The 14,338-nt window shown below is 37.8% G+C and overlaps 3 protein-coding genes across 5 annotated transcripts; 1 reads left to right on the forward strand and 2 right to left on the reverse strand.

Annotated features, from left to right (window-relative positions):
- Nucleotides 1-612: 612 nt before the first annotated feature.
- LOC149008510 (NADH dehydrogenase [ubiquinone] 1 alpha subcomplex subunit 1-like) lies at nt 613-3,161 on the reverse strand. 3 transcript variants are annotated; one of them, XR_016175310.1, is made up of 3 exons: nt 2,980-3,161; nt 2,731-2,878; nt 613-828 (listed from the first exon to the last, which is right to left on the reverse strand). XR_016175310.1 is itself a non-coding variant. In XM_089167384.1 (3 exons), exons 1-3 carry the CDS (start codon nt 3,088-3,090, stop codon nt 804-806), a joined length of 222 nt encoding a protein of 73 aa, XP_089023510.1. In that variant the 5' UTR covers nt 3,091-3,161; the 3' UTR covers nt 613-803. The 3 variants fall into 3 exon arrangements, 2 of the variants coding, with proteins under 2 accessions (XP_089023510.1, XP_089023512.1); XM_089167384.1 differs by having other exon boundaries at nt 2,793-2,878; XM_089167386.1 differs by having other exon boundaries at nt 2,789-2,878.
- Nucleotides 3,162-6,243: 3,082 nt separating this feature from the next.
- Nucleotides 6,244-8,465, forward strand: LOC149008511 (putative N-acetyltransferase HLS1-like). Its single transcript, XM_089166163.1, has 3 exons — nt 6,244-6,429; nt 6,572-6,705; nt 7,478-8,465. The coding sequence occupies exons 1-3, from the start codon at nt 6,244-6,246 to the stop codon at nt 8,313-8,315; spliced, it is 1,158 nt and encodes a 385-aa protein (XP_089022289.1). The 3' UTR covers nt 8,316-8,465.
- Nucleotides 8,466-8,841: 376 nt separating this feature from the next.
- On the reverse strand, nt 8,842-13,494 carry HCF107 (high chlorophyll fluorescent 107). Its single transcript, XM_089166162.1, has 8 exons — nt 12,877-13,494; nt 12,596-12,739; nt 11,893-12,198; nt 11,721-11,780; nt 11,264-11,509; nt 10,610-10,720; nt 10,353-10,529; nt 8,842-10,238 (listed from the first exon to the last, which is right to left on the reverse strand). Exons 1-8 carry the CDS (start codon nt 13,423-13,425, stop codon nt 9,909-9,911), a joined length of 1,923 nt encoding a protein of 640 aa, XP_089022288.1. The 5' UTR covers nt 13,426-13,494; the 3' UTR covers nt 8,842-9,908.
- Between the last annotated feature and the right edge of the window lie 844 nt (nt 13,495-14,338).

Genomic DNA, 14,338 nt, shown 5'->3' on the forward strand with positions numbered 1-14,338 from the left:
AAGTTTGAAAAACTCGCAGATTTATAAAAAATCTTGTTTGATCGACGAATACAATGTATTAGTCAGCGATAACAAAGCACAATATTCTCATAAATGTCGAGATCGAAACAAAATAGGATTAAAATGCAAGAAACATGAGAGAAGCGACATTGGCGACATGTTGACAACATATTGGCCATATATTGTTAACCTCCTGTTCGAGGGAGGTGTCGTGTCGCCCTACTCTGACATGACGATAACAAAGCATGGTCTATGCTCATATGCCTAACTCTACTTTATTTCTTTCCATGAAGAAAGATTGTCCGTATCTCTCTTATTTTGGGAAGAAGAGCAACAATACGAAAAAACGCTGACATCTGCCATCAACATCAGCTACAAAGGCACGCTAAAATTAAGACAATCACCTTCCAAACTATACCAGTAAACCAACTCTTAACTCTGAAACCAACACTATCGGGAGGTAGCTGGGACTGTTCACACTATTACAAAGATGCTCCGAGTCATAGAAGCAGTTTTTTTCTTCTCGTTATAAAAATACTTGTGCAGAAACATTGAAACCAGGGAACTATGAAAGCCATGACAAGATGAGTTGGATGAACACACATGGAGCACTTTCTGTAATATGAAGCAACATTAAGTTTGGAACTTGTATTTGTAGCACAACAAACAGAACTCCTACATTTTGTCAAATCAATGCATATCATACCACAAAAAGAATAAAAGGAGATTCTCAAAGATGTGGTGGAAGCAACCATTCAGCAGTTCCAGAAGATAGCATGAGCACTTAATTCCTTTCCATATGATCAAACGATTCCGATGGCAACACGTCTGCATTGTGGCACAATATGGTAAGCTTAGTTCATACTCTGGCAATACTATTTTGTTAAAGGATGAGAAATGGAGGATGGCAAATACATTAACTTCTGTACTACTGTCAATTACTCACCCCCTTCATAGTTTAATCATGGCATATATTTTATATGAACTATAACAACCTATCATTCATGCACCAATTTTTTGGTGTGTCAATTTGGAAGCAACATAGCTCAGGCATAATCCATTATATATATATCACGTTCAAAAAAGCACATTGAAGTGGATTTTCATTTTGTCAGACATATGGTGACTCAACAAGAATTGGAGGTTCAGTTCATCAACACATGAGACCAACTAACTGACATATTCACCAAACTGCTCTCCATGATTGGATTAAAAGAGATCAAGACCAAGTTTAAGATTCTTGAACGATCATCTTTGGGGCTGCTAGTGATATATTTCAGTTGTAATTGCTTCTTAATTTCATATTTCAAAACTTCAAAATTCAAATCTAATTGACCACTTCAAACTCTAATCTTTCTGTTGCAACGGAGTTTGAAATGGATTTAGAACACATCTGTATCGGATCAACTGATCCAGAGTTCTGAAAAGACAGCACTACCCATCACAGAAGGGTAAGTTGTGTTCTCACATCTCACGACTCTACACCATTTTGTCACCATAAGACCTAGAACAGCTCTCTAGATGGATCAAACTTCAAAAATCAAGGGAAAACAAACTGGAAGCAATAACATCTGAAGATGTGAAGTACCCCAAATCTTCATATTTTCTTTCAATTGCAAGAAGAGGAGAGATACCATCTACTGCCTAAAGTTTAAAACTGATAAAAAGATAATAAGATACCAAACAACATAGAAATGCCTTACTAACTTCAAAGCATATTACTAACTTCAAAGTAGCTGCTTCAGCTTCAGGGCTTGAATTCTCAGTACTCTTTTTTATTTCTAATAAAAAAGAATGACATCTTTTTCTGGAAATCCTAGTAATGTTTTACAATGATAGAGGAATCTCGTTGTTGTTTCCTCAAAACAAGCATGAAATGTATGACTCAATAGGTGGATATGTAGCTGCTGAAAGAAAAAAATTGGTACAGAAATGTTTCAAATAAATGAAAAGAAACTAACAGGATGGTAGGACAACAATTGGATGATGCATAAGTAAAGGATCTGTTAATACAGAAGGTTCAATATCACATAAAACAAAACAGCAAGAAAGGGTTCTTGATCAAAACGTGATTATCTATTGACAGTTGAATTAAGAGAATATTTGAAGAATGAAAAGAAAGTACAGTCCAGAATTACTAATCAAGTTCAGGTTCTTGGGCAATTGCAAAGTACATGTACTTGCTCTAACTAATAACTGTGCATCTGCGCTCTACAAGATTGAGTTCTACTCCACCCAACTGGAACTTGATAGCAAGCTATAATTTCAAGTTCCAAACCCATCAGGAAACAGAAACTAGGGTAGGAGCCACAATAAGGAGAAATCTATCAATGGACCTGGGGATTAATTAGACCACATTAAATCAGGCCTTGGAAAAACACCGAGACAAAAATCCAATCGGAACGAAATTGAAAAACCAAATTTCAACGAAAAGAGGTACCAAAGATTAACGGAACACCATCCAAACGGAGACAAAATTGACCAAATTCCAAAATCTAATACATACATTCGCGTGTCTTTGAAATATCTAATTTTTCGAAAATTCAATTTTCTGTAGAAACCCTAATAAATCATTACAATGGATCATCCAAATCCCACTCAATAATACAATATACCATTGAAAACCTAATTCTAATCTTAGCAGAATGAACGCTGCAATAGGGGAGGAAAAACCAGCATAAATCATCTATCAAAATGAAAAATTAGAAGAAGCCAGGAACGAGATCTGACCTACTTTTGGGGAGCAGAGCAAATGAAAAATTAGAAGAAGCCAGGAACGAGATCTGACCTACTTTTGGGGAGCAGAGCAAATCTCCATGAGTTTCTTATCCCTTTTTTCCATGGCCACATCCCATACATCATTACCGACGTGCTTCGGCTGCAAGATCTCGCAGAGAGAACATTACATCAAAGAAAAACAAATGAAAGGTACAATTCGAAAATTAACGATTAGAGGGAAGTTACTATCATCTTTATTACCCTGCCATCATGAGCAGCTTTGTAGATGAAATTCTGCAAATTTCCAGCCACAGAGAGCATTCCAGCAATGATTCCTAGAGGGAGAATAGCTTCCAGCCAGAAAAGCTTCATTTTTGCAGAAGAAATGAAATCGCAGAGATTATTGTTGAAACGAATACAGGAGATTTGGCTCTTTTGGCACAACGCATCTTATCTTCTAGTACGAGGAAGGAAATAAAATGGCTTTTGTGGAAAATTACAGTAATACCCCTGAGTTACCCCTTAATGTCATTTCCACCCCTTGAGTCATCCAATTTATCAATAAAACCCCCACTATTAATCGTTGTTTTTTTAACATTCACTTCCAATATTATCCGTACAACCTAAGTTTCAAAATACCATCCATAGACTATATCTCCCAAACTTTGCCAGAAATTATGATTAGGACACGAAGTAGTCGTAAACAGTAGAAGGAGAAGACAATTAGTCAAGCGTAAGGTTTTCCGTTGAATCCGTTCAAGGTTATTCTTGTATTTTTGAAATAATTAACTTGTTTATACTAGTACTTAACTGTAATTTCCTAACGGTAGGGTTGTTTGATATATTTTAACCCCTATTGTGGTTTGGATCATAAATTGGGTAACTCTGGTGTTGAAACTTGTTGAGGAATCTACAAATACACTTGAACGGTTGATCTCACTAAACTTCTTTAGAACTGAAACGTTCTAGTGGTACTTTTTTTAAGGTATTTAAACACCCCGATTTGTGCAATACAGGTTCTAAAAGTGTCTTCACCCCAATATCAAGATCTAAGGTTGCACCCCTAAAAGTTACTGAGAGAAGAGAGTGATGCCCAGAGAGAGAGAGACAGAGAGAGAGAAAGAGAGAGAAAGAGGAGGAGGAAATCCAATGTAAATAATGAAATTGAAAATGGGTTTATATAGAGCCCAAAAGGCTGTGGGTGAAAGTGTAAGATCACCTCTCTTTGTGAGAGAGACCCAAGAGGACCCGGAGAATACCTCTCCAATTGCATCTCAATTTTTACCCAGCAATGGGCTTTCCAAATAGGGCCCATGACAAAGGGCCTCCGGATCAAGGCCCATGACCCACGACCCCAAGCCCAAGTCAATAGATTATTAATATTAATATATATCATATAATCAGGGAGCCACAACAAGGTCGGGGGTCACACAAATTAATTACATGGGCCCTTAGTATATATAAACGATATAATCAGCTCCTCTCAACTCGATGTAGGACTAAAAAATCCATAGGATAAAAGACACGATTAAAACATATATTTATATAAAATAATATTAAATAAACATAACAACACAGCCTCATTTGGGGACAATATGTGCCCCGATACAAAGCAATACGACATACATATACAAGAAAGGCAGGACTACAGTTGTCGGACAGGTTGGGTCATGCTAGCATAAAGGCCCTAAACCCTAATCCTACTCTAGGGATCCAAATCTAAACCCAAACCTTACCCAACTCTATCAGGACTTAAAGAATCCCCAACTCAAGTTCCATCCTCGAAAGTTCTTTTGAGTCTGGCATGTTCTGATTTATCCTAGTAGGGTTGGGATAACCCAGATTTACACCTAGATGATTTGTTTCATTGAAAACCAAACATCAAGCATATTCAGACAATCCTAATTATTATTTTTTTTTCAAAAAGCAAAATACTGGTAAATCAACTTATGAGAAGAATGAGAGATCCTTGGAAAATAGTTTTGAACCCCATAACAACCAAAGAATGTTGACTCGAGTTTGCCGCCCATTTATCTTCTTAAATCTCTTGACCTTCTATAGAATTATTACAGAGTCATTGGAAGAAATCTTACTAAGAGCTCATTTGCTTACTTGAACTGTGTTTGAGTATTACAACCTTGCATGCTTGATTGGAAAAGCAAAGATCTAAGGTCTCTCAATTATCTTCAATGACAGCTCAAGTCTCTCAATGGCATTTGAAGTCTTGCAACAATGGAGTCGAAAAGATTGACATGGGTATTAAAGTGGAAATACATACAGGTAGTTAAGATTAGTAGGGTATTTGATTATTTAGTTATTCAAATTCAATCTTTATGTAATTTTAATTTAATTAAAATAACACATAGTCAGATAGAGCTGGACTAAATTGGCCTGAGGGCTAAGCCTGCTAAGTGCTGGATTTTTTGAGCAGATAATTTTTTCTAGAAAATTTTTGAGCAGATTAGAATCCTCGATTTAGTCCCACAGATCTGAAAAAGGATAGATGGATAGCTACCAAGAAGAAATATTCAAAATTGAATCATGAAAAATGCCATTGATGAGTACCCAATCAATTATTTTGCTTCCATTTGTACATAATGATCTGACAATGATCAGAGATCCAGAAGTTAATGAATACTATCCGTAGGAATCTGAGAAATCAAACCCAATTCTTCTTGGTTCTTACCAAGAATGCCAGATGTTTACTCAAATTTGGAAAAAATTTACCTTATTAAGTTATTATTGAGTCAACATTGCAATCTGAACAGATCACACTATGGTAGATGGCACTGTGACATGACTATACACTGATAGAATCACTGCCAGATTCGGAGATAACGGATCACTAGCTAAAGAGGGTCAGGTTGTTCATGTCTTTAGCTCTTCTAAATTCAATAAAAACATGTTGAGATGCAAGAACAAGTACTATTCCACATGTGATTCATAATTTGCAGGTAATCATTTCACTTGTGTTACAAAAACATACACTGTATGATAAACAAGCAACACACATGATCGATTCAGGTTGAAACAGTTTGATTTCTTATATTTGCTTGGAGACTAGTTATAACAAAAACTGTAATGTAATTACTTGGATTTAACTGGGAAGGAATATCCATTATCATCAAAAAGACTAGTTTCCTGGGTATAAATGAGATCTCGTCATATAAAAACTGCATATGAATGATTGATGTTAGGCTGGGCCAACCAATTCACATGGTCTAACTTTTTACATGATATGGGAATCACAGAATATGAGAGAGCTTTTTTTTTTTCTTTTCTGGGTAAGAGAATGCTTCAATTCTAAGTACAATTGCAATAATTTTCTCCAACAATTTTTGGGCATGGCTTCAATCTACAGTAATGTATGACTAGAAATGAATAAATGCCAATAAGATCAGCAGTCACTGGAGCCAGGTATTGATCAAAAGCTCTCTCTTTCAAGGGAGCCCATATTCCATTTGTATCCCTCCATGTTTCACCTTAAAAGTTGAGCTCTCCCTGTTGATTTAAACTAGGAAACAAATGGGTACCCACACAGAGAATAACAAAGTTCTGATTAGGGAATTCAATGAAGAAAGAGACCTCGAAGCTGTAGGGAAGCTTGAGAGGAGTTGTGAAGTTGGATACAGAAGGGGGATCTCCATTTCTACTAACTTCATGGGAGACCCACTATGTAGAATTCGGCTATACCCAACTCATGTTATGCTGGTAAGGACCAGGTGATACTCTTTCTTCATATTTCATGTTTTGAACTTCCAAGTTACATTTCTACTTTTGCTCAAACTGGTTCCCTAGCTACCCTTTCTTCAAATAACTAGGGAAGATTAAGATATTTGGAAATGGCCAACAGATTGCTGAGTTGGTTGGAAATGGAGAGCTTGTTGGAGTGATTCGGGGATGCCTGAAACATGTGGGGACTAGCCCTGGTAAAACACATACAACTATAGCTTGCATTCTTGGTCTCCGAGTGTCTCCCAAGCACAGGTAGCTGCTAATCACTTATTTACTCCTTTATATATATGTCCTAGTAGAAGTAAGAATTAACATTGATTTACCAAGATCTTCTGAAAGAGTTTTCATCCAGGTTTGTTTATAGGTAATAGTCTTTGACTTATCTTGTTACAGTTCAATATATTGTATTTTATCATTTGCATGACTGTGCTGGTTCCAAAGAGGCCATTATGAACTAAGGACCCATTTGATTATCCACAGTTTTTAGTGTCTCTTGTTTTGAGAAACAAAAAGATTGGCCGTAATTGTTTGATAAAACTATTTTGTTTCAGGTGACTTTTGAAATATAAATTATTGCTTCAAGAAACAGTTTTGACACATCAGCTATTTGTCATTGCATCTGTTTCTTTTAGCAAAAGTTTGGTACCTATAAGTGAAGGTATTCATGAAATTTGACATTCTAAACATAAAAACTCTGCTAACACTACTGACAAGTTTACGCTTCTAGAAGCAAGATTTTATCAAACATTTGAAAAAAGGGTTGCTGTTTCTGAAAACAATCAAAACTGCTTCTAGTGTTTTACGAAGCAGAAACATTTGGTGGGTTATCAAACAAGTCCTAAAAGGCTGTGTATGGTTTTTTTGAGTAAGTCTCATGTATAAATTTTGCTATACATTTGCAGGTGAGGATATTTTCTCTCTAGCCAACATGAAAGAGTTGTGAGGATGAGTGGCTATAAACATCTCCTCCATTGATGGTGAAGTCCTAGTCTCATGGTGCACCTGGTTTTCTGGTTTAATGCAGGCGTATAGGTATTGGGTTGAAACTAGTGGAATCAGTGGAGGTTTGGGCAATACAAAATGGAGCTGATTACATTTGCCTGGCAATAGAAGCAAACAATGTAGCCTCTAATAACCTCTTTGTATTGAAGTGCAACTATATAAAGCTAAGTTCTCTGGTGATACTGGTTCAACCAATTAGCTCTCGTGTCAGGCACCTTCTTCAAGAGGTTAGGATAAAGAAGTTGAGCTCGGATCAAGCAATTTCCTTGTATAAGAGGGTATTAGAAGGTAAGGGCTTGTGCCCATTAGACATTGATGTGATATTGAAGGAAAACCTGAACCTTGGCACTTGGGTTTCATTCTATGGCGAAGAGGAATGGATCGGTTTACACGGAAATAAAGAGAAGAATGAGGAATTCATCCATAGAACACCAAGCTCTTGGGCCATGTTGAGCATATGGAATACTTGTTCTACTTACAAGCTTCAGATAAGAAAGTCTTCTCCATGCATCAAATTCTTCCCTTGCCTTAAAATACCAACTTGTAATCTACTAGACAAGCCTTTTGGGTTCCTGTTCCTATATGGCATTCATGGAGAAGGTCAGGCAATTGGAGAACTCATGAAATCTCTATGGTGCTTTGCCTGTAACTTGGCTGGGAATATGGACTGCAAGGCTATCATTACTGAGCTAGAAGCATCTGATCCTCTTAGGAGCCATGTCCCAGAGGGATCAAACATGTCATGCGTTGATGATATTTGGTACCTGAAGAGAGTGAGAGGCTCCAACAGCGATGAGGATGGTAGATGGACAACACTGCCAAGGGGAGAACATCTGTTTGTTGATCCCAGAGATTTCTAGGATTCAAGTTCAATGTTCAGTCTCGGCATACAGTTCAAGTCAGGCATTACCACTTTTGTGGTGCTCATGAATGCTGCAATTCTAGCCTTGTGTACCATTGTTATCTCCACTGAATGGTTTAGGTTTTTGAGTTGAATCTCTAAGTGACATTTTATGGCCAACATGCATATATGAAACTACAAATCATATATTTAAGTAAAACAAGCCTTCAGGATGCCATGAGTATTGATGCTTCATAAGATGAAATCAGTAGACCAGTAAGTCTAGTTAATTTGATCACAGTAGTAAGACAAAACCTTTAAGAGACTCCTTGTTTGTAGGAGAAAAAGGGTGGGATCTATAAGAAATGAGGTGAGGAGATAGAAAAGTAAATGAAGGAAGAGTGGAAGTAAAATATGTAGGTTCTAGAAACTTACTTTATGTTCTCCACAAAATCTCAAACAAGAGCTTATCTGCTCATTCTCCCACACTAGTAAACCAAAGAAGTCAACTTTTGACATTTCATTTGAAATAGTACACTTTCCCACCCCTTCTTTGTCCATTCTATTCATTCCATCAAAATAAATGGAGAAAAAGATTATGATCGACCACATCTTAAATAGAGGAAAAGTATTGTCAATTTGGTTTATAAGAATAGAGGTTTCATTTGGGATGCAATTTCCACCTTTCATCATTGGTAGTATGGTCATTTTACTCCTTAATGTGTCTAGGAATGGGGAAGTGTACTCCCTGATCATAGAAGACCTTTCTGTTGCTATAAAAACAATAAAGCTTATAATTACCATACAAAATTGAGGGAGAAGTTTGTGGAAACCCATTGAGAAACAAATAGTTAGGAATAGCTATGCTTATAGAATGACATGACTTAGTTAAAAAGAGTTAAAAGAGCCAAGTAACAAGCCTAGCATAACTTTATAAGAACTGAAAAATTCAAATACATATGGGTTACTACTTAAAGCAAGCAGGGCTTTGAACTTGAACTGGTTGGAAGCAAGCCTAGCTAGTAATGTTCTTTTGACGTACACTGTATCCCTAACCCAATGCTGAATGAACTGAAAATATATTATCTGAAAATAAGCCATTACAACTGCTAATTCAGATCTCAGAGAACCTTCTGAAGGAAATATAAATCTGGTCCAGCCATCCTCTCCCATCAGTTTCCAGCCATAATGTTTGGAATAAAGCATGAATATTAGAAAACATCATTGAGAGAGACATCACTATGCACTGTAAGCTAAAAACTATCTGTTCTTCTGATGCTTATACAACAAATAACAACGCTGTGCTGGCTAATCCAAGTTTTAAGCGTATTCACCATCTTGTTTCTCTCATCTCTATCCACTGGAAATTCTTTCAAATTATGATCACAAGTTCACCCAAAAATAAATAGAAAGATTTGTCATCTGCAGTTTGAGCTAACACTGCTTGTTGATTTCAGGCTTGAGCAGGACAGTGCAAGACAAACAATTTATGCTTTGTTCTCAGCACCAGAGACTATGCTTGGATGATGATGATGACATGATTTCTCTGGCTAGTTTTAGATTTCTCTTCATTCTGATGAAAAAAGTAGCAACTACTGAAGACACTCTGTATTTAGGAAGTTCTGTTTTCTGATCTCAATACACTTCTGGAATATCTAACATTTTTAGACTTGGATATTGCTGTTGATTCCATCTGAACATCCAGTTTTGATGCATCAAGAAGCAACTTTTCCCTAATAAAAGCGTCCAAATCAAAATTGCTTGAAGTGAGACCCGGTTCTTCTTCTACAGTTTCCTTAGATCCTGTAATGTCTTTCAAAGAATCTTGTCCCTTAAAATCCGAATTCTCCATATTCAGTAGTTTCTTGATGCTATCAAGAGCTGGATCAATGATGTCTAGGAACCCCATAACCCATGAAGCATCGTCAACAACTTCTATACGCTGTGCATGCAAGGAAATGTTAGTAATTCACCCCCCAAAAAAGGAAGTGTCAGTTATAAAGAAGGTCCTCAATATGGAAAGAGGGCGTTTCTGTGGATCAAGCAGATAACTGACCTGTTGGAAATAGAGGTTCCGAATTTCCTCAGCACGGACAGAATTCCCTTGCTCCTCCTCTAGAGATGCACATGTCATCCATGTTACATAGCTCTGAGAATTAATATTGAGAGAGGCCCTAAATAATCTCCGCGCAGCTGCTAAATTGCCAATTCTCTGTTCCAGAACACCCCATGCCTGCAAAACAGGACAGTGGCTAAAGGCCAACAAGAAAAGATTGTAATCAATATTCAGTTTATTAAGAAAATGATCCTTACGTGAAGGCAACGGGCAGCACTTTCACTTGTTGATTTGATTGATAACGCTCTCTGGTATAGGTCTCTTGCTGTTCCTAGGTTTCCTTCTTTCCACTCCATCCACCCCCAAGCCTGAAGAAACTCAACTTATATGGTGGATACACAAAAAAAAATAATGAAAATAGAAACCAGAATAAATTAAATATAAGGTAATATCAATAAAATGATTTTTTCACCAAAAAAATCGGATATGCAGGGACTGGATCTACAACCCCTTGATTAAAATACAGAATTTTGACTAAGCAATCTACAACCTCTAGGTATAGAAAATTAGGGACAAGTAAACAGGGTTCCTGATGCTTTTATTTGGATATAGATATCCTCCTCCACAAGAAAAAGGGAACTTTTATATGAGTCAATTCATCATGAGATCAATTATGGAAATCCCATCACTGTGGGAGGTTACACACATTTACACCAATGATATACAACAATTATGGCAATAACAGTGAAGCTCACATCATGGCTTTCTATAAAAATGGATTACAGCTAGAACAAGTCCTAGATTGAAGACAGTTTTGGTTCACAAATTAGCCAATAATCTACAGGATGATTTTCCCCAAACGTTTAGTTTGAATGTAGACCAAAAGTTTTGAATGAGCAGAAATTTCTTACTATCCACACTGGTTGATGTGCTGGATCCAGTTCAGATGCTCTCTTGAACAATACTCGAGCAAGATTTGCAGATGAGTGCTTGTACTCCAGTAAAGCAAGAGACTGTAGAAGTACAGGATCTCTTGGATTCAGTGCATGGCCTATCTGGAGAAGTTTTCTTCCTTTATCTATGTTGCCCACTTTGGCCTCAAAAACTCCCCACACGTGCCATGCAAACCTGTTTTTGGGACTAGCCTGGACTGCTTCCTGTACAAAGAAAACAGTTGACTCACAATATGAGTAATATAATGGAAATAAAAAGCTAAACATGAAATTTTTTATTTATTTTATTTTTTGCAGTGGTGAAGTCATCCTGGCATAATCACTGAAGAAATGAAGCAAAAACACTTCTTATGTCTCCAATCCTATAAGAAACTGGTTTTAATGGAAATGCAGGCTCCAGGAAGAAACGTATCACCTGAAATAGCTTTCTGGCAACAAGGTCGTTCTCCAGCTGCATTTCTAATTGTGCCCATGCCTGAATTGATAAGTAGCAACATATGAGCGAAAACATGGTTCAAACCAAATCATTCATCCAGATAGAAAAGCAGGCTTAGAAAGCCCATCAGAAAAGTGCCAGTAACACTTACAAGCCAACTAGCACAGCTTTTGGGATTACACCTTGTGGCCTGCCTGAATAAGTACCTAGCCTGCTCAATCCGATTAGCTTTAGCTTCAAGACGTGCAAGCGTCTGATAAATGTACTCATTTCCACCACAATATTTGAGACCTTTACCAAGAAGATGCCTCGCTTTCTTGATATTCCCTTCCTTTAGCTCCAGAACTGCCCATCCATGCCACGCTGCAACATGTCTCTTATCGGCAACAGTTGAAGCATCAAACAACTCTCTGGCTCTCCTAATGTTTCCCATTTTATTTTCCAGAACAGCCCAGCACTAATCAAAGAAAATATTTGTTTGTGAACTTCTGTTACATAGTGTGTGCCTGCTGGTGTAAGCATGGCGACTACCTCAGCAGAAAGTATCAAAGAATAAAAGAATAAGGATTCATATATCTAACAGTGGCATCCTAAATTCAAGAGTTAATAACATAAACATACACCCCCCACCATCTTCTTTAGTCTCTGCTTAGATCTGGAATAGCTAGTAAATTCCTGTTCTGTGAGGTGCATTTCTCAGGTGAAAAGAAAACACGATTCATATTGACTCCACTATACTGGCAAAAGTTAGGGGCCATACAATCTCAAACTAGTCGAAAAACACATCCTAGTTCATCAGAACTCGCAAGAAGATGAATGCAGAGACAATCATGCTTCCGGTCATTCGTACTAACCTGCCAGATGTATGAATTTTCTCCTTGGGTAGCCTGGCTACCACTTTCGTAAATTCTTCTAGCTTCATCATACTTCGACTGCTTAGTTAAAACCTTGCCTAGGGCTACGTACGGTCGTCCATCTTCTGGCCAGAACGTTATACACTGGACAACGGTAACTACTAGATCAGTAACACAAATAGGAGGTCATCCACGACAAGTAGAATCTTGAGCATGAGATAAATCAGTGAATAATTCACCATGCTTTACCACATAATCATGCTCTGCATACCCTAACGCACCTGCCGGAGAATTTTCTCTGCTTCTTCAAACTGATATTTCCTGGTCAAAACCTTTGCTCTGTACAGTGCCAGCTCCAAATTCACGCCAAGTGGCTTCACCTGAGAACCATATTCTACGCTCTTTGGCACAAAAATTGGAAGCTTTTTTGCTAATTTGGAAAGTCCAGCATCAATAGGTGAGGAAGACGACCTTTCCTCTTCTTCTGCCTCAGCTTCCTCAACATTCACACTCGAGTAAGCATTGGTTTCTTCTCCGGAGGTCTCCACTGTAGGCCTACGAACTACGAGAAACCCCTCCGAAGATTCTTTGGCGGATCTAGTTTTCCGTCCATTGCTTTTAGTTTCTTCATCGTCTAGTGATTCAGCATTCAAGCGCTTTTCTTCGAGAGCTGGAACCGAGTCCCTCGAGAACCGAGGAGGAAATTTTAGAGGTGAAGAGGATCGGAGGTATTTGATCGGAATGTTGAAGTTAGATTTGGAGGAATCAGAGTTGGTAGATGAAGAAAAGAGAAGAAACAGAGACTTGGGGCAAGATGAGAAGACCTGCATATCTCTCAAGCACACACTGATCACTCGTCACCAGCTCTCTCTCTCTCTCATTTTAACGGATAAAACGGTATCCGTAAATAAACTAATTCTTAATGACGGAACCTGTAAAACACATTTGCAATTTTAGACGTTAGGGGACATTACCAGAAGATAATAAGGGGTATTTTAGTAATTGACAGACCTTCATATATAGGTGGAGGCGGAACGGCCACGTTGCCATCCACTACTGGTCCTACAGGATGCTCGTAAGTAAGAAATCCAATCTGGAATCTCATATCCTCTAGAATGCAACTGGACCGGGTTTAAGTTTTGGTAGTGAATCTGGAATCATTTTCTTATTTTGGTGCGAGGAGTTTACCATGAATATGGATCCTCTCTTGAAATAACTAAAAACTCCAAAATTTTTTTTTTTTTTTTTTTTGGGGTAAACCACACTTTATTTAAACAAAGCACGGTTGTTACAACCACCCAACTCCTGGGACAGCAAATCCAGGAGCCAGGGAGAGTTCACAGGCCACAAACACCTAGAACCAGAAAGATCCCCACCCCACGGGCCAAAGCATCCGCAACTAAGTTAAAGGAGCGAAAAATCCATGAAAGGAAACAGCAAGTGGGACAAAGAAAGAGCTAAAATCTCATCCACAATAGGAGAGATAGCAAGGATATCAGTACTTTTAACTAACAACTCCAAGTTAAAAGTACTTATATTGGTGTTTGAATCATGAGAACTACTTCGATATCTCATTCGCAAGTTGCCATCCATTCCATAAGGTCTTTTTTCAAGATAAGGAGTTCTACCAATCTCCATGCGGGTAGAGGATCTGAACTCTTTACGAGTCCTTGTACAAACCTGTGTCAATAATGTACATTTCCGGCCAAACAGTGGCCGGAGAGTGAACCAACAACCCAACAT

The sequence above is a fragment of the Hakea prostrata genome, chromosome 8, assembly GCF_041222555.1.
Source record: "Hakea prostrata isolate BN-2017 chromosome 8, UWA_Hpros_2, whole genome shotgun sequence".
NCBI lineage: Eukaryota > Viridiplantae > Streptophyta > Magnoliopsida > Proteales > Proteaceae > Hakea > Hakea prostrata.

What these genes read in the sequence shown, in the direction of transcription:
- LOC149008511 (XM_089166163.1), top strand. Translation starts at nt 6,244, where the DNA reads ATGGGTACCCACACAGAGAATAACAAAGTTCTGATTAGGGAATTCAAT. An exon ending in ACCCAACTCATGTTATGCTG is followed by an intron (nt 6,430 to 6,571) that starts GTAAGGACCAGG and finishes AATGGCCAACAG; the next exon opens with ATTGCTGAGTTGGTTGGAAA. An exon ending in CGAGTGTCTCCCAAGCACAG is followed by an intron (nt 6,706 to 7,477) that starts GTAGCTGCTAAT and finishes GGTTTAATGCAG; the next exon opens with GCGTATAGGTATTGGGTTGA.
- HCF107 (XM_089166162.1), bottom strand. Translation starts at nt 13,425, where the DNA reads ATGCAGGTCTTCTCATCTTGCCCCAAGTCTCTGTTTCTTCTCTTTTCT. An exon ending in TTGCCAGAAAGCTATTTCAG is followed by an intron (nt 11,510 to 11,720) that starts GTGATACGTTTC and finishes TTCTTTGTACAG; the next exon opens with GAAGCAGTCCAGGCTAGTCC. An exon ending in GGAACCTCTATTTCCAACAG is followed by an intron (nt 10,239 to 10,352) that starts GTCAGTTATCTG and finishes TTGCATGCACAG; the next exon opens with CGTATAGAAGTTGTTGACGA.
- LOC149008510 (XM_089167384.1), bottom strand. Translation starts at nt 3,090, where the DNA reads ATGAAGCTTTTCTGGCTGGAAGCTATTCTCCCTCTAGGAATCATTGCT. An exon ending in AAGCTGCTCATGATGGCAGG is followed by an intron (nt 2,879 to 2,979) that starts GTAATAAAGATG and finishes GAGATCTTGCAG; the next exon opens with CCGAAGCACGTCGGTAATGA. An exon ending in ATTTGCTCTGCTCCCCAAAA is followed by an intron (nt 829 to 2,792) that starts GTAGGTCAGATC and finishes GCCACAATGCAG; the next exon opens with ACGTGTTGCCATCGGAATCG.